At 42.5% G+C, this 21,722-nt stretch overlaps 2 protein-coding genes and 1 long non-coding RNA gene across 5 annotated transcripts in view; 1 reads left to right on the top strand and 2 right to left on the bottom strand.

Annotated features, from left to right (window-relative positions):
• Positions 1-1,911: 1,911 nt before the first annotated feature.
• Positions 1,912-9,919, bottom strand: LOC311128231. Its single transcript, XR_014613199.1, has 2 exons — positions 9,831-9,919; positions 1,912-2,346 (listed from the first exon to the last, which is right to left on the bottom strand). It is a non-coding gene; the product is annotated as an uncharacterized lncRNA (long non-coding RNA).
• On the top strand, positions 2,342-19,629 carry adprh (ADP-ribosylarginine hydrolase). 2 transcript variants are annotated; one of them, XM_084160240.1, is made up of 8 exons: positions 2,342-4,059; positions 9,121-9,235; positions 9,672-9,780; positions 9,905-10,003; positions 11,747-11,852; positions 12,766-13,032; positions 13,551-13,765; positions 16,732-19,629. In XM_084160240.1, exons 1-8 carry the CDS (start codon positions 4,052-4,054, stop codon positions 16,902-16,904), a joined length of 1,092 nt encoding a protein of 363 aa, XP_084016366.1. In that variant the 5' UTR covers positions 2,342-4,051; the 3' UTR covers positions 16,905-19,629. The 2 variants fall into 2 exon arrangements, with proteins under 2 accessions (XP_084016366.1, XP_084016365.1); XM_084160239.1 differs by having other exon boundaries at positions 12,754-13,032.
• Positions 19,296-21,722, bottom strand: part of LOC311128172 (ataxin-2-like protein) — a 45,622-nt gene continuing 43,195 nt past the window's right edge. For both annotated transcript variants that reach the window (XM_084160163.1, XM_084160164.1), the window contains exon 23: positions 19,296-20,259. In XM_084160163.1, coding sequence (XP_084016289.1) covers positions 20,210-20,259 — 50 coding nt within the window. In that variant the 3' untranslated portion in view covers positions 19,296-20,209. The remainder of the gene's footprint in view (positions 20,260-21,722) is intronic.

Here is a 21,722-nt window from a genome sequence, read left to right as displayed (position 1 = left end):
GGCTATATCCTAGGCTTGAGACAATATGACTCTAGAACAGTATTACACTATTTTTAAAGGAAATGCTCAACAGTGATTTTTGATCTTTCGCTCTACCATTCTCTCTCTCTCTGCCATCCTCACAGTTCACTCACTCAGATGGTATGTAGGCTGGTTGATGGCACCTACAGGCCTGTTTGAAGGGACAACTGGACAGAACATATCAGAATGCTTGGACCTCAGCTGAGACCCTTCTCTCCTTCTCAGACTTTCAAGGAAAGCACCTTCTTTATACTTCCTGTTTGGCATGATGCTCTCAAGGTGTGTCTCTTTCCATGTTGTGTGGTATTACCTATAGATTACTCTTAGACACTTTCACATAGTTTGCCTCTGAATTGGTATCCACTTCAGGCTATGTACTTGTTACCTGTGTGTTAGAATACTGTATCCCTTTCACATAATTTGAATGATCCCTCCACTGCCACATGCTCTCACTCTTTCTCTCCAGGATACATTAGGGGAAGTTGCATTGCTGTTGTCACCAATCTCATGCTGCAAGAGAACATCAACGACTTTATCCCCCGATCCTAAACTTTTCTAACTCTTGTTCAACTGCTCTTTGATTAAATCGGTTGAATTAAATGTTTACATTAGCTTCAAGATGACACTGAGTTAGATGTTTCAAAAGGGTAACTTGAAGCTTTGCCCATTTTCCAGTTGGGTTTTTGGCTCCAAGGAAAACAAATTACACACACCAATCCCTGTCCTAATTTCAACAATGTGTACCAATGTGGTATATCTGGGGTTTTTTTTTAGTAAATCTCGCTCGTGTGCCCCTTGTCCGTAAACTCGTCATACTTTTATATCTATTTTCAACTTCAGTACAAAACATTTCTGGCTGCTCCCATGGGATATAGTAATTACAAACGTGTACAACGCTGAAAGTAGGACTTAGGTTTAAAAGCTCTCGTATGGTGTCTGCCTGATGCCTCTGAACCTGCAGGTAGATACAGAGAAAATATTGTCTCAACACTCACCAGCCAATCGGTGTTGGCACCTCGGTAGCATTGGAAATGATACCCTTCAAGTACTGAGCAAATGTCCAAATGAATTAAATTCCCTTAATTTGCACTGTGAATGTTGCTTTGATGGATACTAAATATGACTAGTTGTGATCAACAGTACGAATGTAAGTGTGGAAATGTAATGACTTACAGCAGCAGTATGTTTTATGATCCAGCAGATGGCAGTAATCTACCGTCAATAACTGAGTAGCCCAAATGAGCAGCCCAAAGGAGAAGGGGCAGAGAGCAGGGTGCACAAGGTTTAGGCTTGAGATCCAAAGGCCTTGAATTCACACAAAATGTGCATATAATCCAAATCAAGCAGATTGAGTGCCATTACTTGGTATTGAAGTAATTAAATCCACATTTCTGAAATGTTTTACTTGCTGTGCTCTGCTCACTATACTCTCAACCTAAAGTGCAACACATCCTCCTGTTTGGTAAAAAGAAATATGAACACATAGCAGTTTACAAGCTACATGTAAAATATAACACCAGAATTGGATGACCTTCCCTTAAATATAAATAAACACACAAAAAAACACTAGATCTGGAGAAAAAGTGACTGCTAAATAGGAGAGAAAAGTCTCTCTCTAAACCTGCATTGGAAACACTTATGAAATACACTGAGTGTACAAAACATTAGGAACACCTCTTTCCATGACAGACTGACCAGGTGAAACCTATAATCCCTTATTGATATCACTTGTTAAATCCAATTCAATCAGTTTAGATGAAGGGGAGGAGACTGGTTAAAGAAGGATTTTAAAGCCATGAGACATGTATTATGTACAGTGAGGGAAAAAAGTATTTGATCCCCTGCTGATTTTGTACGTTTGCCCACTGACAAAGAAATGATCAGTCTATCATTTTAATGGTAGGTTTATTTGAACAGTGAGAGACAGAATAACAACAAACAAACCCAGAAAAAAGCATGTCAAGTGCTTTCCTTGAAAGACAGGGAAGGAGAGGAGGGTCTCAGCCGAGGTCCAAGCATTCTGATATGTTCTGTCCAGCTGTCCCTCAAACAGGCCTGTAGGTGCCATCAACCAGCCTACATACCATCTGAGTGAGTAAACTGTGAGGATGGCAGAGCGAGAGATCAATAATCACTGTAGAGCATTTCATAAAAAAATAGTGTAATACTGTTCTAGAGTCAGATTGTCTCAGCATTGTAAAGTACAGCAGGGTTAGAGAGATATACAAACTGTCATTGGTCCAGGCTTTTTGCTTCTCATCAGGGTGTTGTAGGAGGAAGTAGTGTAGGACCTTGCAAGTTTCTGGATAGGGCTGAGTGACTGGACTGTGAATGAGCGAGAGGGAGAGAGAGTGTGGGGGAATCAGTAATCAAGTAATATCAGACTGGATCCGTATCATTGATTATCAGCCCCTCAAAAGGTGGTAGGTATACATTCAGAAAAGTAGGCCAATTGTCCTAGCAATTAATTTAGTATCCTCACACGAATGCCTTTTCTACGTCTGCCTTTCAGTAAGCAGGAAAGGAGGTTTGTAAATTATACCCACACCAATAAAAAGGCTTATCTTGTAGCAGGTTGAGGGACTAACTTACTTCCACTAGTTACTACTAGCTAGCATGACTATAGCCAGTAGCTAGATAGGGCTGGCCAGCCAGCCAGCCTGCTAGTTAGTCAGCTTGTTATTTAGTCAGCAGTAACATCAGCTGGCTAATGCTAGCTACCCAGGTAGGGCAAGCCAACTTGTTGTTGAGTTAGTTCTATTGGCATGCTAACTACATGATAAGTTAACTATCTTAGCTAACATTACTATTTTTATCTTCCTGTCACACAAATGTCTAATCCCTTTGCTGTGCTGCTGACACTGCAGTTCAACCCAGACTGTAAACAAACACCTACTATGCCAGTAAATATTCAATTAGGGTGTGTGTACTTCCAGATATGAACAAAATGAAAAATGGGATACATTTTGTCATTATTTGTTTTCTGTTAATCGATGCCTCATTTGGACACCATAAATGAGAAAACGAGTTGATATCCGATTTTAGTTCATAAAATTCTGAAACCAAACAATACATGAGCCATATCCCGTTTTTTCACTTCCTGGTTTGAATGGAATAACCAATGAATGGAGGATACACAGACCGCTAGCCTATGCCTATTGAAATGACAAATCAATCTCGCAAATATGCCATTTATAAGGGCTTGTAGTCTTAATATCTGGCACATAATAATGGCACAATTGCCAGAAAATAGCCTAACATTGGTTTTTTTAAGTTTGTACAAGTATTTATTTCACAGAGACAGATCCTCTGTCCAACTTTCATCACTCAAACTCTCCTGTCGGATTTATCTATATTTGTGTAATTGCGCAAATGGGATTTAATTACAATCATAGTCAAATGAGTTAAATCGACATCCATTGATGGAAAAGGATCTGGCGAGTTTAATACGTGCAAATGATCTCTCTTGCGACATTCAAATTCCTTTATTACGAAACATTAGCGCACAAGATTTAGGCTATTATTATGATGGAAACCCGAATGTAGCTTTATACGCCGTTACAAGTTATGTTGATATTGCTTCTTAATTCTCTCGATAACGTTATAGAAAAACTTCTCTCTTGCTGCCCCAAATAAATTGGACGCTAGTTTTCAGGAGTTGTGGGCGGGTTTTGAGTTGTCTTTGAATACAAAAACTTAGCTTGACCTGGCAACCCTGATCGTGTTGATTCTGCCGCACACTTGATGAAAATCTGCAATGGTCCCTGAGACGGAGAACATATAATAGACACGCCGTGCCTTTCACATTCAACATTTAAATCGGCTACTAGGCCTTACCTTCTAATATATTGTCAATATAGGATTTCTGTCTTTAAAAACTGTGAAGGAGTGAACAAGAACCTGAGGTTGTAGGACACAGACTACATCCATAAAAACATTTTATTTACGCACAATTTGAGAGTTTGGAGCCGCGGTGTAAACTTCAGTTTGTCACTGCCTCTATAGCGCGATCTCTGGAAGACGCGTCGCAATGGACCGGTGAGTTGGGGTGTCGCCGAATATGGATTTTAGATCATGCATATTGTAATGTCATTATTTTCCTACAACATGGGTTAATTGCCATTCATAGATAATGCCACTGCATGTCTTTAAAAAAAAGTATAGACGTCATGTGACATGATATCATGAAATACGAGCAAAATACACAAATTAATCTAGGCCTAGATTAACAAGTAAGCAATTGTTTAATAATTTGCTCCACTTTGTGACTTTTACATGATTGATTATCCATTGTAAATGTTCAAGATGCCAACTGAACACTCATTTAAGTCTGTTTGTTTAAAATTATAATACAATTATTGGTCATTCCTACCATCCTGTGCCTTTTGGAACTCATCATTTTTTGGGGGAAAGTTGTATTTATATATACAGCTCTGGAAAAAATTAAGAGACCACTGCAAAAATATAAGTTTCTCTGGTTTTACTATTTATAGGTATGTGTTTGGGTGAAATTAACATTTTTGTTTTATTCTATAAACTACTGACAACATTTCTCCCAAATTCCAAATAAAAATTATAATTTAGAGCATTTATTTGCAGAAATGAAAACTGGTCAAAATAACAAAAAAGATGCAGTGTTGTTAGACCTCGAATAATGCAAAGAAAATAAGTTCATGTTCATTTTTAAACAACACAATACTAATGTTTTAACTTAGGAAGAGTTCAGAAATCAATATTTGGTGGAATAACCCTGATTTTCAATCACAGCTTTCATGTTTCTTGGCATGCTCTCCACCAGTCTTTCACATTGATGTTGGGTGACTTCATGCCACTCCTGGCGCAAAAATTCAAGCAGCTCGGCTTTGTTTGATTGCTTGTGACCATCCATCTTCCTCTTGATCACATTCCAGAAGTTTTCAATGGGGTTCAGGTCTGGAGATTGGGCTGGCCATGACAGGGTCTTGATCTGGTGGTCCTCCAGCCACACCTTGATTGACTTGACAAAGACAAATCTGCCCGATTCCAGCCTTGCTGAAGGACCCCCAAATCATCACCGATCCTCCACCAAATTTCACAGTGGGTGCGAGACACTGGCCTGTAGGCCTCTCCAGGTCTCCATCTAACCATTAGACGACCAGGTGTTGAGCAAAGCTGAAAATTGGACTCATCAGAGAAGATTACCTTACTCCAGTCCTCTACGGTCCAATCCTTATGGTCTTTTGCAAACCTCAGCCTGGCTCTTCTTTGTTTCTCATTGATGAAGGGCTTTTTTCTAGCTTTGCACGACTTCAGCCCTGCCCCTAGGAGCCTGTTTCGAGCCGTCCTCGCCTTGCACTTCACCCAAGCTGCTGTTTGCCATTATTTTTGGAGGTCACTTTGTCATCCTACGGTTGTTGAGTGACATTCGAATTAGTTGGCGGTCATCCCTGTCAGTAGAGAGTCGTTTTCGCCCTCTGCCGGTCTGTAGCTTTGTTGTCCCCAATGTCTGCTGCTTGACCTTGTTCTTATGAACCGCCGTCTTTGAAATTTTAAGGATGGAAGCAACCTGACGCTCACTGTATCCCTCTGCCAGTAAAGCCAGAATTGAACCCTTCTTTTCCTCACTCAACTTTCCTTTTCAACTCTTTTGGCATGGTCAATAGTTATTTTTTGATTAATATTACTTTTAAGGTACTATTAGCACAGTTTTTGCCATCCAGCTGGTCCTATTGCAAGATGATAGTGATGGCCATAGCAGTGGTTTTTATACTTTTCCTCATTAAATAAGATTTGGTTCAGGTGATCACCTAATCAGTACCTAATTCAGTAGAATGAGGTGTGCCTGTGTTGGAATTCAACAGACACTGGAATGGAGTGGCTGTCATACATGTAGAGATGCTGATTTAAGAAAAACTTGCAGTGGTCTCTTAATTTTTTCCAGAGCTATATATTTTACACACACACATACAGTACCAGTCAAATAGTTAAGACATCAAAACTATGAAATCACACAAATGGAATCATGTACTAACCAAAAAAAGTGTTAAACAAATCAAAATATATTTTATATTTGACATTCTTCAAAGTAGCTACCCTTTGCCTTGATTACAGCTTTACACTCTCTTGGAATTCTCTCAACCAGCTTCATGAGGTAGTCACCTGGAATGCATTTCAATTAACAGGTGTGCCTTCTTAAAAGTTAATGCGTTTGAGCCAATCAGTTGTGTTGTGACAAGGTAGGGGTGGTATACAGAAGATAGCCCTATTTGGTAAAAGACCAAGTCCATATTATGTCAAGAACAGCTCAAATAAGCAAAGAGAAACGACATTCCATCATTACTTTAAGACATGAAGGTCAGTCAATCCGGAAAATGTCAAGAACTTTTTAAGTTTCTTCAAGTGCAGTTGCAAAAACCATCAAGCGCTATGATGCAACTGGCTCTCATGTTACCTCTGCTGCAGAGAATAAGTTAATTATAGTTAGCTGCACCTCAGATTGCAGCCCAAATAGATGCTTCAGAGTTCAAGTAACAGACACATCTCAACATCAACTGTTCAGAGTAGACTGCCTGAAATTCCCTGTCTTAGGTCAGTTAGGATCACCACTTTATTTTAAGAATGTGAAATATCAGATTAATAGTAGAGAGAATTATTTATTTCAGCTTTTATTTCTTTCATCACATTCCCAGTGGGTCAGAAGTTTACATACACTCCATTAATATTTGGTAGCATTGCCTTTAAATTGTTTACTTGGGTCAAACGTTTCAGGTAGCCTTCCACAAGCTTCCCACAATAAGTTGGGTGAATTTTGGCCCATTCCTCCTGACAGAGCTGGTGTAACTGAGTCAGGTGCTCGCACACGCTTTTTCAGTTCTGCCCACACATTTTCTATAGGATTGAGGTCAGGGCTTTGTGATGCCACTCCAATACCTTGACTTTGTTGTCCTTAAGCCATTTTGGCACAACTTTGGAAGGGTGCTTGGGGTCCTTTTCCATTTGGAAGACCCATTTGCGACCAAGCTTCAACTTCCCACTGATGTCTTGAGATGTTGCTTCAATATATACACATAATTTTCCTTCCTCATGATGCCATCAATTTTGTGAAGTGCACCAGTCCCTCCTGCAGCAAAGCACCCCCACAGCATGATGCTGCCACCCCCGTGCTTCACGGTTGGGATGGTGTTCTTCGGCTTGCAAGCTACCCCCTTTTTCCTCCAAACATAACGATGGTCATTATGGCCAAACAGTTCTATTTTTGTTTCATCAGACCAGAGGACATTTCTCCCAAAAGTACAATCTTTGTCCCCATTTGCAGTTGCAAACCGTAGTCTGGCTTTTTTATGGCGGTTTTGGAGCAGTGGCTTCTTCCTTGCTGAGCGGCCTTTCAGGTTATGTCGATATAGGACTCGTTTTACTATGGATATACATACTTTTGTACCGGTTTCCTCCAGCATCTTCACAAGGACCTTTGCTGTTGTTCTGGGATTGATTTGCACTTTTCGCACCAAAGTACGTTCATCTCTAGCAGACAGAACGCGTCTCCTTCCTGAGCGGTATGACGGCTGCGTGGTCCCATGGTGTTTATACTTGCGTACTATTGTTTGTACAGATGAATGTGGTACCTTCAGGCATTTGGAAATATCTCCCAAGGATGAACCAGACTTGTGGAGGTCAACCATTTTTTTTCTGAGGTCTTGGCTGATTTCTTTTGATTTTCCCATGATGTCAAGCAAAGAGGCACTGAGTTTGAAGGTAGGCCTTGAAATGCATCCACAGGTACACCTCCAATTGACTAAAATGATGTCAATTAGCCTATCAGAAGCTTCTAAAGCCATGACATTTTCTGGAATTTTCTAAGCTGTTTAAAGGCACAGTCAACTTAGTGTATGTAAACTTCTGACCAACTGGAATTGTGATACAGTGAAATATAATGTCTGTAAACAATTGTTGGAAATATTACTTGTGTCATGCAAAGTAGATGTCCTAACCGACTTGCCAAAACTATAGTTAGTTAACAAGAAATTTGTGGAGTGGCTGAAAAACGAGTTTTAATGACTCCAACCTAAGTGTATGTAAACTTCCGACTTCAACTGTAAATATATATATGTGTGTGTGTAATCCAAAGTGTAATTAATAACTTCACCATGCTCAAAGGGATATTCAATGTCTGCTTTTTTTTTTCTTCCCCCAATCTACCAATAGGTGCCCTTCTTTGCGAGGCATTGGAAACCCTCCCTGGTCTTTGCAGTTGAATCTATTTGAAATTCACTGCTCGACTGAGGGACCTTACAGATAATTGTATGAGTGGGGTACAGAGATGAAGTAGTTATTGAAAAATCATGTTAAACACCTCAGGAAGATATCAGCTTGATGTCGAAATGTCAGTCATCTGTTCGCATCCTGTACAATGGATTAAAGTGAGCAAAAATAAATCACTACCTTTTTGTTGAGTGCTCCAACTCCTTTTTACCTCGAATTAGTCCTTTTGGAAGTTTTTCCTTGGTAAGCCATTCTCATGTTAAACACTATTATTGCACACAGAGTGAGTCCATGCAACTTATTATGCGACTTGTCAAGCAAATCTTTACTCCTAAACTTATTTAGGCTTGCCATAACAAAGGGGTTGAATAGTTATTGACTCAAGACATTTCAGCTTTTGATTTGTAATTAATTTGTAAAAATGTCTACTAACATAATTCCGCTTTGACATTATGGGGTAGTGTTTAGGCCAGTGACGCAATCTTAATTTAATCCATTTTAAATTAAGGCTGTAACGCAATGTGGAAAAAGTCAAAGGGTGTGAATACTTTCTGAAGGCACTGTAACCTTATCTTTAAAGCCTTTTGGAATCCACATTTAACACTAAATAAGAAGTGATATTTCAGGTGGACAGAAAAGGCATCAGACAGTAGAATGAACCTTATAAATTGGTTATTTGACATGTAAGCCTACATCTTACAGGCAGAGCTCTTTCCCACTCAATTGATACTTCATATTTAAAAGTGTCTAGACTAGAGCCGTACCATGATTGAACCCAGTCAACTAAACCTACTCAGAGCCACAACCGATGGTATTAACTCATTCCCTCCTGTACACCCATCCCTGCCTCCCCTCTGCTAGGCCTGCCACCCTCCAGGACTACAAGGCTGCCATGCTGCTGAGTGGGGTTGGCGATGCCCTGGGCTACCGCAACCAGCTGTGGGAGTATAACGAGTCAGGGACAGCCATTCACCAGGTGGGCAATCTGGAAATGACCCTATAAAATCCCCAGGAGGATGGGTTCCCTCATTCCAGTAGCCTGGTTCCCAACTGCATTGCACTATTTGACTTTATCGTGAAGTGAAATGGAAACAGTTTGGATTCAGGTTATCATTCAATGGCATTCAGTACTACTCACATTCATATGACTGGTTCCAAGTTTAACCTTAGGACCTATAGACACCAGGCACTAGTATACGTCTGAAAGGATTGGATAATGTTTAAGCAGTAAGTGGTATAATGTGTAACCACCTAGCTAGCCTTTTAAAGAGAAAGGTTGAGCCATTATCATACCACTGCTAATAGGCCTACCTATCCAATCTTTCAGTTCTACATGAAGTACACCTAGACCGAGGTGTTGGGGCAAAGGGGTTATTTAGAATTGGGCTACACTCACATCTTTGTTTCCTCAGGAGTTGCAAGAGCTTGGTGGGCTGAAGAACATCACAGCACAACTTCCTGATTGGCCGGTCAGTGATGACACAGTCTTGCACCTGGCCACTGCAGAAGCGCTCGCCACCGGTGAGGCCTAAATCAAATTGTTTGCTCATAGTTTCCAGATTTCTACGTACCTAAAGGAGTTTGGTTTGAGGTCGTGTTCGAGGGTTGTCTCTGTGTGAATAGGTTTGGTTTGACTCTCTCGCAGGAAAGGAAGGGGAGGAGCTTCTGCAGGATGTGGCCGCTCGTTATGTCGAGGGCATGAAAGACATGGAAGGGAGGAAACCAGGGCCATCAAGCATCTTAGGCAACACATACTACTTTGTCCTAACAATGTTTTGATAAAAATAATTTTTCTAGTAAAGCTCCTCAGATTTTTTTGTGTAGTGTGCTTTCGTAAAGTAATCAATCAGACCCCATCCCCTTTTCCACATTGTTACATTACAGCCTTATTCTAAAATGGATTCAATCTTTTTTTTCCCTCATCAATCTACACACAATACCCCATAATGACGAAGCAAAAACAAGTTTAGACATTTTTGCAAATGTATAAAAAATTAACCGTATTTACATAAGTATTCAGACCCTATGCTATGATCAATGGAAACAGGTGCATCCTGTTTCCATTGATCATCCTTGAGATGTTTCTACAACTTGGAGTCCACCTGTGGTAAATTCAATTAATTGGACATGATTTGGAAAGGCACACACGTGTCTATATAAGGTCCCACAGTTGACAGTGCATATCAGAAGAAAAACCAAGCCATGAGGTCGAAGGAATTGTCCGTAGAGGTCCGAGACAGAATGGTGACGAGGCACAGATCTGTGGAAGGGTACCAACAAATTTCTGCAGCATTGAAGGTCCCCAAGAACACCGTGGCCTCCATCATTCTTAAAATGGAAGAAGTTTGGATCCACCAAGACTCTTCCTAGAGCTGGCCGCCCGGCCAAACTGAGCAATCGGGGGAGAAGGGCCTTGGTCAGGGAGGTGACCAAGAACCCAATGGTCACTCTGACAGAGCTCCAGGGTTCCTCTGTGGAGATGGTTGTCCTTCTGGAAGGTTCTCTCATCTCTGCAGCAATCCACCAGTTAGGCCTTTATGGTAGACTGGCCAGATGTAAGCCAATCCTCAGTAAAAGGCACATGACAGCCCGCTTGGAGTTTGCCAAAAGGCACCTAAAGGAAACAAGATTCTCTGGTCTGATGAAACCAAGATTGAACTCTTTGGCCTGAATGCCAAGCTCCACGTCTGGAGGAAACCTTGCACCATCTGTACGGTGAAGCATGGTGGTGGCAGCATCATGCTGTGGGATGTTTTTCACTGGCAGGGACTGGGAGACTAGTCAGGATCGAGGCAAAGATGAACAGAGCAAAGTACAGAGAGATCCTTGATGAAAACCTGCTCCAGAGCGCTCAGGACCTCAGACTGGGGCGAAGGTTCACCTTCCAACAGGACAACAACCCTAAGCACACAGCCAAGACAACGCAGGAGTGGCTTCAGGACAAGTCTCTGAATGTCCTTGAGTGGCCCAGCCAGAGCCCGGACTTGAACCTGATCGAACATCTCTGGAGAGACCTGAAAATAGCTGTGCAGCGACGCTCCCCATCCAACCTGACAGAGCTTGAGAGGATCTGCAGAGAAGAATGGGAGAATCTCCCCAAATACAGGTGTGCCAAGCTTGTAGCATCATACCCAAGAAGACTTGAGGCTGTAATCGCTGCCAAAGATGCTTCAACAAAGTCCTGAGTGAAGGGTCTGAATACTTATGTAAATGTAATCCGTTTTTTTTTATATATACATTTGCAAACATTTCTAAAAACCTGTTTTTGCTTTGTCATTATGGGGTATTTTGTGTAGATTGATGAGGGGGAAAAAACACTAATCAATTTTAGAATAAGGCTGTAACATAACAAAATGTGGAAAAAGTCAAGGGGTCTGAATACTTTCCCAATGCACTATATATCAAAATGTTTCTTTGTTCCTAAATGTATTTTTTGTACTTTGACAGAAACGCTCTAGACCTCATTTGTACTCTCTTGTACCCTAAGGAGTGTCCCAGTTGAGGCCGGGAACTGAAGGGGGCTTCAGAGTGCCCTACAACCCTGATGGCACCGGATGTGGGGCAGCCATGAGGTCTATGTGCATCGGTCTGAGGTGTGAGTGAGAGGTCGAGAGAGTGTGGTTATATACACTGAACAAAAATATAAAACGCAACATGCAACAATTTCAAAGATTTTACTGAGTTACAGTTCATAGAAGGAAATCAGTCAATTGAAATAAATAAATTAGGCCCTAAGCTATGGATTTCACATGACTGGGCAGGGGCGCAGCCATGGGTTGGCCTGGGAGGTCATAGGCCCACCCACTTGGGAGCCAGGCCCACAGAACTACTCTTCACCAGTGTAATGAAAAAAAAAAATGAAAAAAACATGTATGCACTCACTAACTGTAAGTAGCTCTGGATAAGAGCGTCTGCTAAATGACTAAAATGTAAATGTAAAATGTAATGATCATGCCGTTTAATCAGCTTCTTGATATGCCACACCTGTCAGGTGGATGGATTATCTTGGCAAAAGAGACATGCTCACTAACAAATGTATTTTATTTTTTGTGCGTCTGGAAGATTTCTGGGATCTTTTATTTCAGCTCATGAAACATGGGACCAACACTTTACATGTTGCATTTATATTTTTTGTTCAGTGTAGATAGACCTGGTTAGAAGTCAGGGCCTGTATCCATAAAGCGTCTCAGAGTAGGAGTGCTGCTTTAGGATCAGTTTTGCCTTTTAGATAATAATCAATAAGATTATATGGACAGATCCTAGATCAGCACTCCTACTCTGGGACGCTTTATGAATACGAGCCCAGGTAATATTAAAGTTGCACAGCTGAACTATTTTACATACACTACCAGTCAAAAGTTTGGACACACCTACTCATTCAAGGGTTTTTCTTTATTTTTTAAACTATTTTCTACATTGTAGAATAATAGTAAGGGATTGAGTCACAATATAATCATACATGCGCCTACCATGATCAGATCCACCACCACATAGCTCCCGCTCTAGGTACCCGTGGCCAGAGCAGCTGTCCACTCTGGTGGCCATTGCTGTGGAAACAGGAAGGATGACCCACCCTCACCCGACTGGTTTCCTCGGTGCCGTGGCGTCGGCGCTCTTCACCTCATACGCTGTCCAGCGCCGGCCAATCACGACCTGGGGGCTGGGCCTGGTCAAGGAGGCCTGTCCAATCTCCAAGAGCTTTGTTCAGTCGAGGGGCTTTGCTGTCAGAGAGACTGAGAGAGACTGGGGCTACTTCACTGAGAAGTGGGAGTGGTAAGAATAACCAATAACATCAATGATAACATGAAAATCGATAGGGGGCGGGTGTGTTTTGGTTGAGCTGCCATATAATTTAAAGTTAATTATTTGCTAATTCAATAGATTATTTTTTAATGTTAAGGTCAGAAACATTGAATGACATTTATACAGTATAATACAGAATCAAATGACTGTCAACATTCCATTTCAATCATGTGGATGGATACAGATCTTAGCTTATGATTTCAAACCATAACTCTCAGCAAGTCAAGGCAGCCAGCTGAAAGGTGAAATCAATTACATGCTGATGTACAGTATATAAGGAATGAAAAAACAAAATCAATGTAAAAGCATCCATGTCTCTGCTCTGGAGTGACGTTTCCCCGAGGTACAGATCTAGGATCAGCTTCCCCTCCCCCAAATCTAACCTTAACCATTAGTGGGTAAAATTCAAAACCGACCCAAGATCATTATCTAGGGGCAACTTCACCCCACACCTCCATCCCCTTTTATGACCCCTTCCCCCTCCATAGGTACCTGGAGCTGAGAGGCCTCTCAGAGAGGACGGGCCCCGTGCTTTGGCCAGCGTCCTATGGGCCGGCTGAGAGAGACAAGGTCTATAAGAGCTTCAGCCTGAAGGGCTGGGCGGGCCGCAGTGGCCACGACGCTCCAATGATCGCCCTGGATGCCCTGCTGGGGGCGGGTTCAGACTGGGAGGAGCTGATGAGCCGCGGGGCCTTCCATGGAGGTCAGTTCACAGTGCAGCGTTTGGCCCAAGAGAATGATAGAGGCCTCTAGTGGCCAAAAGGCCGTATTAGAATGGGCAGCGCCATTGAGGGCTTCCACCATTTTAATGTAGTTAACTGGGTGGGACTTCCAACTTCATTGGCTGATCCCTCCTGGTGACCCTGTTGGAGTCATGTCCAACTGGGTCATCAGGAGGGATCAGCCAATCGTGAAGAAGAAAATGGACTACTTCAAAATGGAGATTGCCTCAATGGCGATGCCCATTCTGTCACAGACGCTATAATGGCACAGATACAAAGATGAGTCCTATCTATCTCTATGGTTTGGCCGCATTCCAGGCTGACTACATTGCAGACGCTTGCCAGATCTTACAACACCTGGATAGCTGTTGAAAATTTCAGCGAACCACATCATATGATATCGCAATCTCATGTTCGACTGCGCAGTAAAGGATGTGGCATACAACCATTGGTTGATGCAATGCAATGTGATCCGCCAGGAATGCGACACATATCTCTGTTTATGTCACAATTTCTAGGTAGTGAGTGATTTGATGGCCATCTTAGAACGGACAATATTGACAATACTGTCCGAATTGAGGAAATACATATAATTTACTATATGCTTAAATTAAGGTTAGTGTGGTCTCTCGGGGGACACTGTGGCCCTTTACGACGAAACCCCAGACAGGGCCAACCAGGCAGGATATAACCCCCACACCACTAGCATAGCCCCCACACCACTAGTGGGATCTCAACAGACCACTAACGTACTACCCTGAGACAAGGCTGAGTATAGCCCACGAAGATCTCCTCCACCGCATGAGCCCGAGGGGGCGCAAGACCGGACAGGAAGATCACGTCAAGTAGAGTATAGCAAAAAATGCTTGGCATGACGTGACGCACCCCTCCTAGGGACGGCATGGAGGAGCACTAGTAAGCCAGTGACTCAGCCCCCGTAATAGGGTCAGAGACAGAGAATTCCAGTGGAGAGAGGGGAGCCGGCCAGGCAGAGACAGCAAGGGCGGTTCGTCACTCCTATGCCTTGCCGTTCACCTTCGCACCCCTAGGCCAGACTACACTCAATCATAGGACCTACTGAAGAGATTAGTCTTCAGTAAAGACTTAAAGGTCGAGACCGAGTCTGCGTCTCTCACATGGATAGGCAGACCATTCCATAAAAATGTAGCTCTATAGGAGAAAGCCCTGCCTCCAGCAGTTTGTTTAGAAATTCTAGGGACAATACAGAGGCCTGCGTCTTGTGACCGTAGCGTACGTGTAGGTATGTACGGCAGGATCAAATCGGAGAGATAGGTAGGAGCAAGTCCATGTAATGCTTTGTAGGTTAGCAGTAAAACCATGTTTCATCTAAATGTACAGCTGTGTGTCGTCCGCATAGCAGTGAAAGTTGGCATTGTGTTTCTGAATGACATCACCAAGAGGTAGAATATATAGTGAAAACAATAGTGGTCCTAAAACGGAACCTTGAGGTACACCGAAACTTACAAATGATTTGTCAGAGGACAAACCACCCACAGAGACGAACTGATATCTTTCCGACAGATAAGATCTAAACCAGGCAAGAACATGTCCGTGTAGACAAATTAGGGTTTCCAATCTCTCCAAAAGAATGTGGATCCAGGGTATTACTGTGGCAATGAGTAGGTCCGGAGCCTATTTTGAGTGGATTTGTTGACTTTTCCATGTGAATATTGAAGTCATCAAAAAATTTGAATATTATCTGCCATGACTACAAGGTCCGATAGGAATTCAGGGAACTCAGTGAGGAACTCTGTATACATTCCAGGAGGCCTGTAAACAGTAGCTATAAAAAGTGATTGAGTAGGCTGCATAGATTTCTTGACCCAGAAGCTCAAAATACGAAAACACAGTATTTTGGGGGGGGATAAATTGACATTTGCTGTCGTAAATGTTGGCAACACCGCCGCCTTTGTGGGATGCGCGGGGGATATGGTCACTAGTGTAACCAGGAGGAGAGGCCTCATTTAACACAGGAAATTCATCAGGCTTGAGCCATGTTTCAGTCAGGTCAATCACATCAAGGTTATGATCAGTGATTAGTTCATTGACTATGATTGCCTTGGAAGTGAGGGATCTAACATTAAGTAGTCCTATTTTGATCTCTTTCATTAATGACAGGAATGGAGGTGGTCTTTATTCCAGTGAGATTTCTAAGGCGAACACAGTCATGTTTAGTTTTGCCCGACCTAGATGGAGGCACAGACACGGTCTCAATAAGCTGTCTATACTGACTGTGCTAGTGGCAGACTCCACTAAGCTGGCAGGCTGGCTAACAGCCTGATGCCTGCACCCTATCTCATTGTGGAGCTAGAGGAGTTAGAGCCCTGTATGTTGATAGATAGGATGAGAGCACCCTTCCAGCTTGGATGGAGTCCATCACTCCTCAGCAGGCCAAGCTTGGTCATGTTTGTGGGAGAGTCCCAGAAAGAGGGCCAGTTATCTTTAGTTAGCTCTGACTCAGACTTGATGCTTAGTGGGGAAAACTGGTTGAAAGTTTATATCGGCTAAATGAGCGACACCGGTTGTGCATGCCGAAAGCATTTATTTCCAGAAGCCATGAGAAAATTGTCCGGCTGCGGGGACTGTGCAGGGGGATTAACAATACTACCAGATTTGTACCTGTGTGCACTGAAAGTGGTGGCACAAATTACAAGACCAACCCCAGGCCACATGGTTGCATTAGAATTCACTTCCACATAACTTCACCTCAGTAACTCACCCACCTCCATCTACTTCATTCCTAACTGTACACCCATCTCTCTCGCCCCTCCTCCTTCTCCCACATTCCTTATCTTTACCTCCCTCTCCCGCCTCTTCCTTCCCCTCTCACTTTCTCTCATCTATTTTATATCCACATCTATATCCATCTCACTCCCCCATTCACCTACCTCTCCCCCCTCCCCCTCCATTCCTCCCTCAATTCCAGGTGACAGTGACAGTACGGCGGTGATCGCCTGTTGCTGCTGGGGGCTGCTCCATGGCACGGAGGGCGTCCCGCCCGGCAACTACACCCACCTGGAGTACAGGGAGCGGCTGGAGAGCAGCGCTGAAAAGCTCTATGCCCTGTCACACAGAGGAGGTGACAAGTACGATCCATAAAGCGCTGAGGGGGAGACGAAGAGAGAAAATGTGTGAGAGAGGGAGACTGTGTGAGTGAGTGAATGAGACTCCCTAATGTTTTACTGTCTTAACCACATGCATTGTCGCTGTACTCAGTCTTGCCCAAAAGTAACTACGCTTGGTAGGAAGTCAATTGATCCGGTGTAGCGCTTACACAGTGTAATAGAAAAACTTATGTCAAAGTAGATGCCTAGAGGGAATGGTTCCGTCCCACTGACCTAGAGCAAGATGTATCCCAAATAGAACTCTATTCCCTATGGGCTCATGTCAAAAGTAGGGCACTATGTAGGGAATAGGGTTCCATTTGGGACACATATAAAGTCTACACCCAAGCACAATGAGGAGGAGGATTCAGTCATAGAAGAGGCATGCTATTGAGCATTGCCAAGACATGATAAATAAAGGGAGTACAGTGCATTAGGAAAGTAGTCAGACCCCTTGAGTTTTTCCACATTTTGTTACATTACGGCCTAATTCTAAAATTGCTTACATTTTTCCTCATTAATCTACACACAATACTCCATAATGACAAAGCGAAAACCGGGTTTTAGAAATGTTTGCAAATGTATAAAAAAAACTAAACATAAGTATTCAGACCCTTTCCTATGAGACTCGAAATTGAGCTCAGGTGCATCCTGTTTCCATTGATCATACTTGAGATGTTTCTACGACTTGGAATCCACCTGTGGTAAATTCAATTGATTGGACATGATTTGGAAAGGCACACACCTGTCTATATAAGGTCCCACAGTTGACAGTGCATGTCAGAGCAAAAACCAAGCCATGAGGTCGAGGGAATTGTCCGTAGAGCACCGAGACAGGATTCTGTCGAAGCACAGATCTGGGGAAGGGTACCAAAACATTTATGTAGCATTGAAAGTCCCCTAGAACACAGTGGCTTCCATCATTCTTAAATGGAAGAAGTTTGTAACCACCAAGACTCTTCCTAGAGCTGGTCGCCCGGCCAAACTGAGCAATCGTGGGAGAAGGGCCTTGGTCAAGGAGGTGACCAAGAACACGATGATCACTCTGACAGAGCTCCAGAGTTCCTCTGTGGAGATGGGAGAACCTTCCAGAAGGACAACCATCTCTGCAGGATTCTCAGACCATGAGAAACAAGATTCTCTGGTCTGATGAAACCGAGATCGAACTCTTTGGCCTGAATGCCAAGTGTCACCTCTGGAGGAAACCTGGCACCATCCCTATTGGGGAAGCATGGTGGTGTCAGCATCATGCTGTGGGGATGTTTTTCAGCAGCAGGGACTGGGAGACTAGTCAGGATTGAGGGAAAAGTACAGAGAGATCCTTGATGAAAACCTGCTCCAGCGCGATCAGGACCTCAGACTGGGGCGAAGGTTCACCTTCCAACAGGACAACAACCTAAGCACACAGCCAAGACAACGCAGGAGTGGCTTCGGGACAAGTCTCTGAATGTCCTTGAGTGGCCCAGCCAGAGCCCGGACTTGAACCCAATCAAACATCTCTGGAGAGACCTGAAAATAGCTGTGCAGCGACACTCCACATCCAACCTGACAGACCTTGAGAGGATCTGAAGAGAACAATGGGAGAAACTCCCCAAATACAGGTGTGCCAAGCTTGTAACGTCATACCCAAGAAGACTCAAGGCTGTAATCGCTGCCAAAGGTACTTCAACAAAGTACTGAGTAACGGGTCTGAATACTTATGTAAATGTGATATTTCAGTTGTTTATTTTTAATACATTTGCAAACATTTCCAAAAAACAGTTTTTGCTTTGTCATTATGAGGTATTGTGTGTAGATTGAGGGAAAAAAATGATTTAATCCATTTTGGAATAAGGCTGTAACGTAACAAAATGTGGAAAAAGTCAAGGGGTCTGAATACTTTCTGAATGCACTGTATTTACAATAATCAGAGCTAGATAAGTGACTAAATTAGGGCTGGGAATTGCCAGGGACCTCACGATATGATATTACCATGATACTTCGGTACCGATACGATATGTATTGCGATTCTATGTATGCGATTCGATACTGCAATTTTATTGCGATTTGATGTTCCAAACATATTGCTCACTATATGTCTGCTGCAGAGGAACAAGAGAGCCATGAGAAAGCACATTTTGTAGAAAAATACTCAAAACATGATGGCTCACCATTTAAAAAGAAGATGGAGAACAAGCTATAGGATGAGAAATACCGTAGTTTTGGCGCAAGTACAGCCGACTAGCGCTAGCTAATGTTAACTACCTAGCAAATCGATAGTCAGTATCAATATAAAATTGTCAAATTATATCACGATACTCTAGATTTCTTGCCCCATCACTACATAAAATGTGAACATTTAAGAACTCCAGGTTGGACTGACAAATGCGACATTTTGGAACCACGATTCATGTAATGTGTAGACAGGTTTATGTGTGAATGTTAATTGTTAATCTGCCAAGTGTTAAACAGTAAACACAAAACTCCAGTAGAAGTGTAACCAAAACCTCTTAAGTGGCTAAAATACAATGGATACCCATGACGTAAGAACTGCTTAAACCTCGGTTTTAACTGTGGGAACTGCATTTGATTTGTTTGTTGAAATTACATGATTACTTTGTTAGTGTCTTCTTTACATTGAAATGTGTCTTACAAATGGTTCCCCTTTGGTTGAACATATTGGTTTTTACGAGATGATAAGACTTGACAACTAACGTATTCTTCCAATAAAAAAAGTAATACATTCAACAAACAAGATGTTTCTGTAGTTAAGTTTAAAACTTTATTTTTTGGTCATTGTAGTTTTAAGTATTTTTTAGTATTTTCCATATTTTGTTAATTATTATTTATAATAAGCTATAAGAGAGAGGAAAGGGGAAGGGTGGGTTGATACCGGGTAAAGTAAAAATCCAATCTCCTCTCCAACTCCCTCCTTTTATGCCGTTCCATTCGGTCACTCCTCCTTTTTGCGACACTAAACGATTTCTGAGCAAGTGTTTGTTTTTCTTCTGTCCATTCGCCCAATATCAAGGAACTTAACTAAAGGAGTCAGTCACAAAGCGATTTTACGTTGTCAAACATTGTGTCCTTCGCTCGTTTGGCGTCCATGTCTTTTCTCTCCGCTATGATGATCTCACATGGTCGCCTTTGTCTTTAAAATGGAAGGAGCTGGAAGGGAAGGTTTGGATTGGGTGCGGCTTCTGTTGGTGTACCTGACCAATGAGGTCTTGCCGCTTCTCCCTGCAAGCCCGTCACTGTGTCACGTGATTGTGTCACTTCCTGGTTGGGCGTGGTCATGTCCAGAGGGCAGAACAGAGGGGCTCAGTTTCCAGGAGGGTGGAAGGGAGAGGGGTGCGTCTGTACCTGCATCGCTGTGGGGAAAAAAACGGAAGTAAGAATCAAGTATTGATTAACACAATATTACTATGGACGAAAAAAGAACAAGATGAGTAGTAGTGTTTCAGTTCAATGGGCACCATGCACCTATTTGATATTTAGACAAAATATTACAAAAGTACTTTTCAACTACAGTCATCACAAAACACATTAGAAACCAGCATCTATAACTACAGTTTTAGACAAGTTCCATATAAACGGCCAACAACAAGACTGCATCAAATACAATATATGCGAAGAGGTCCAGATACTGCTTCTCCAATAGAAATCCCAGATCACGCTTGTAGGCGATGTCATGGCAGCTAAGCTCATGCGCAAAAACACATCATGGGCCTAACGATGTCGTGCCGAACTACGCATGTGCAAGCCCGTTAAATGAAAGGCACTTATTCGCTATAGTTTTGGACAAATTTAAACGTGTCAGTTCGTAACTTTCACAAGGTTACAGTAATGACATGTTCAGCTACTTAAGACATTGAATCAGGGGTGAAAGTAGATTTAATTTCTTACTGGTATGGCACACGCAAGCTTGCGTAATCATAGAATTACATATAGAATTAATTAATTAAATATATGGTATTTCTATAAATAATGGGACCAATGTGTTACATTAGCATAAACATTTCTAAATGTTTTGAAACAAAGATAAGGATTTTCATGCAGTTCCACGTGTACTAGAGGAATAAAAGCAAATTGACCCACCCATAACTCCACCTATACAACAACATAGGCCTAGGACTATACATCCTTTAAGCAGGGTTCAAAAATAAATTGGCAAGTGAAATTCAAGACCTTTCAGGGACTTTTTCAAGCAAATCATTCAAATTTTCAAGAACCTCAATGTTATACAATTGTATAATTTACATAATTGTACATACAGTGCATTCGGAAAGTATTCAGACCCCTTGACTTTTTCCACATTTTAAGTTACAGCCTTATTCTAAAATGGATTAAATTGTTATTGTTCCCTCAATCTACACACAATACTTCATAATGACAAAGCAAAAATAGGTTCTCCCATTCTTCTCTGCAGATCCTCTCAAGCGCTGTCAGGTTGGATGGGGAGCGTCGCTTCACAGCTATTTTCAGGTCTCTCCAGAGATGTTAGATTGGGTTCAAGTCCGGGCTCTGGCTGGGCCACTCAAGGACATTCAGAGACTTGTCCTGAAGCCACTCCTGCGTTGTCTTGGCTGTGTACTTAGGGTTGTTGTCCTGTTGGAAGGTGAACCTTCGCCCCAGTCTGAGGTCCTGAGCGCTCTGGAGCAGGTTTTCATCAAGGATCTCTCTGTACTTCGCTCCGTTCATCTTTCCCTCGATCCTGACTAGTCTCGCAGTCCCTGCCACTGAAAAACATCCCCACAGCATGATGCTGCCACCACCATGCTTGACCGTAGTGATGGTGCCAGGTTTTCTCCAGACGTGAAGCTTGGCATTCAGG

The sequence above is a fragment of the Coregonus lavaretus genome (genome assembly GCF_964263955.1).
Source record: "Coregonus lavaretus genome assembly, chromosome: 1".
NCBI lineage: Eukaryota > Metazoa > Chordata > Actinopteri > Salmoniformes > Salmonidae > Coregonus > Coregonus lavaretus.
The sequence above is the reverse complement of the archived record's forward strand: the minus strand, read 5'-3'. Positions and strand labels throughout refer to the sequence as shown.

Excerpts from the sequence above, each read along its gene's own strand:
- adprh (XM_084160239.1), top strand. Across the intron at positions 13,033-13,550 it reads TTCACTGAGAAGTGGGAGTG|GTACCTGGAGCTGAGAGGCC; the intron begins GTAAGAATAACC and ends CCCCCTCCATAG. Across the intron at positions 13,766-16,731 it reads CCGCGGGGCCTTCCATGGAG|GTGACAGTGACAGTACGGCG; the intron begins GTCAGTTCACAG and ends CCTCAATTCCAG.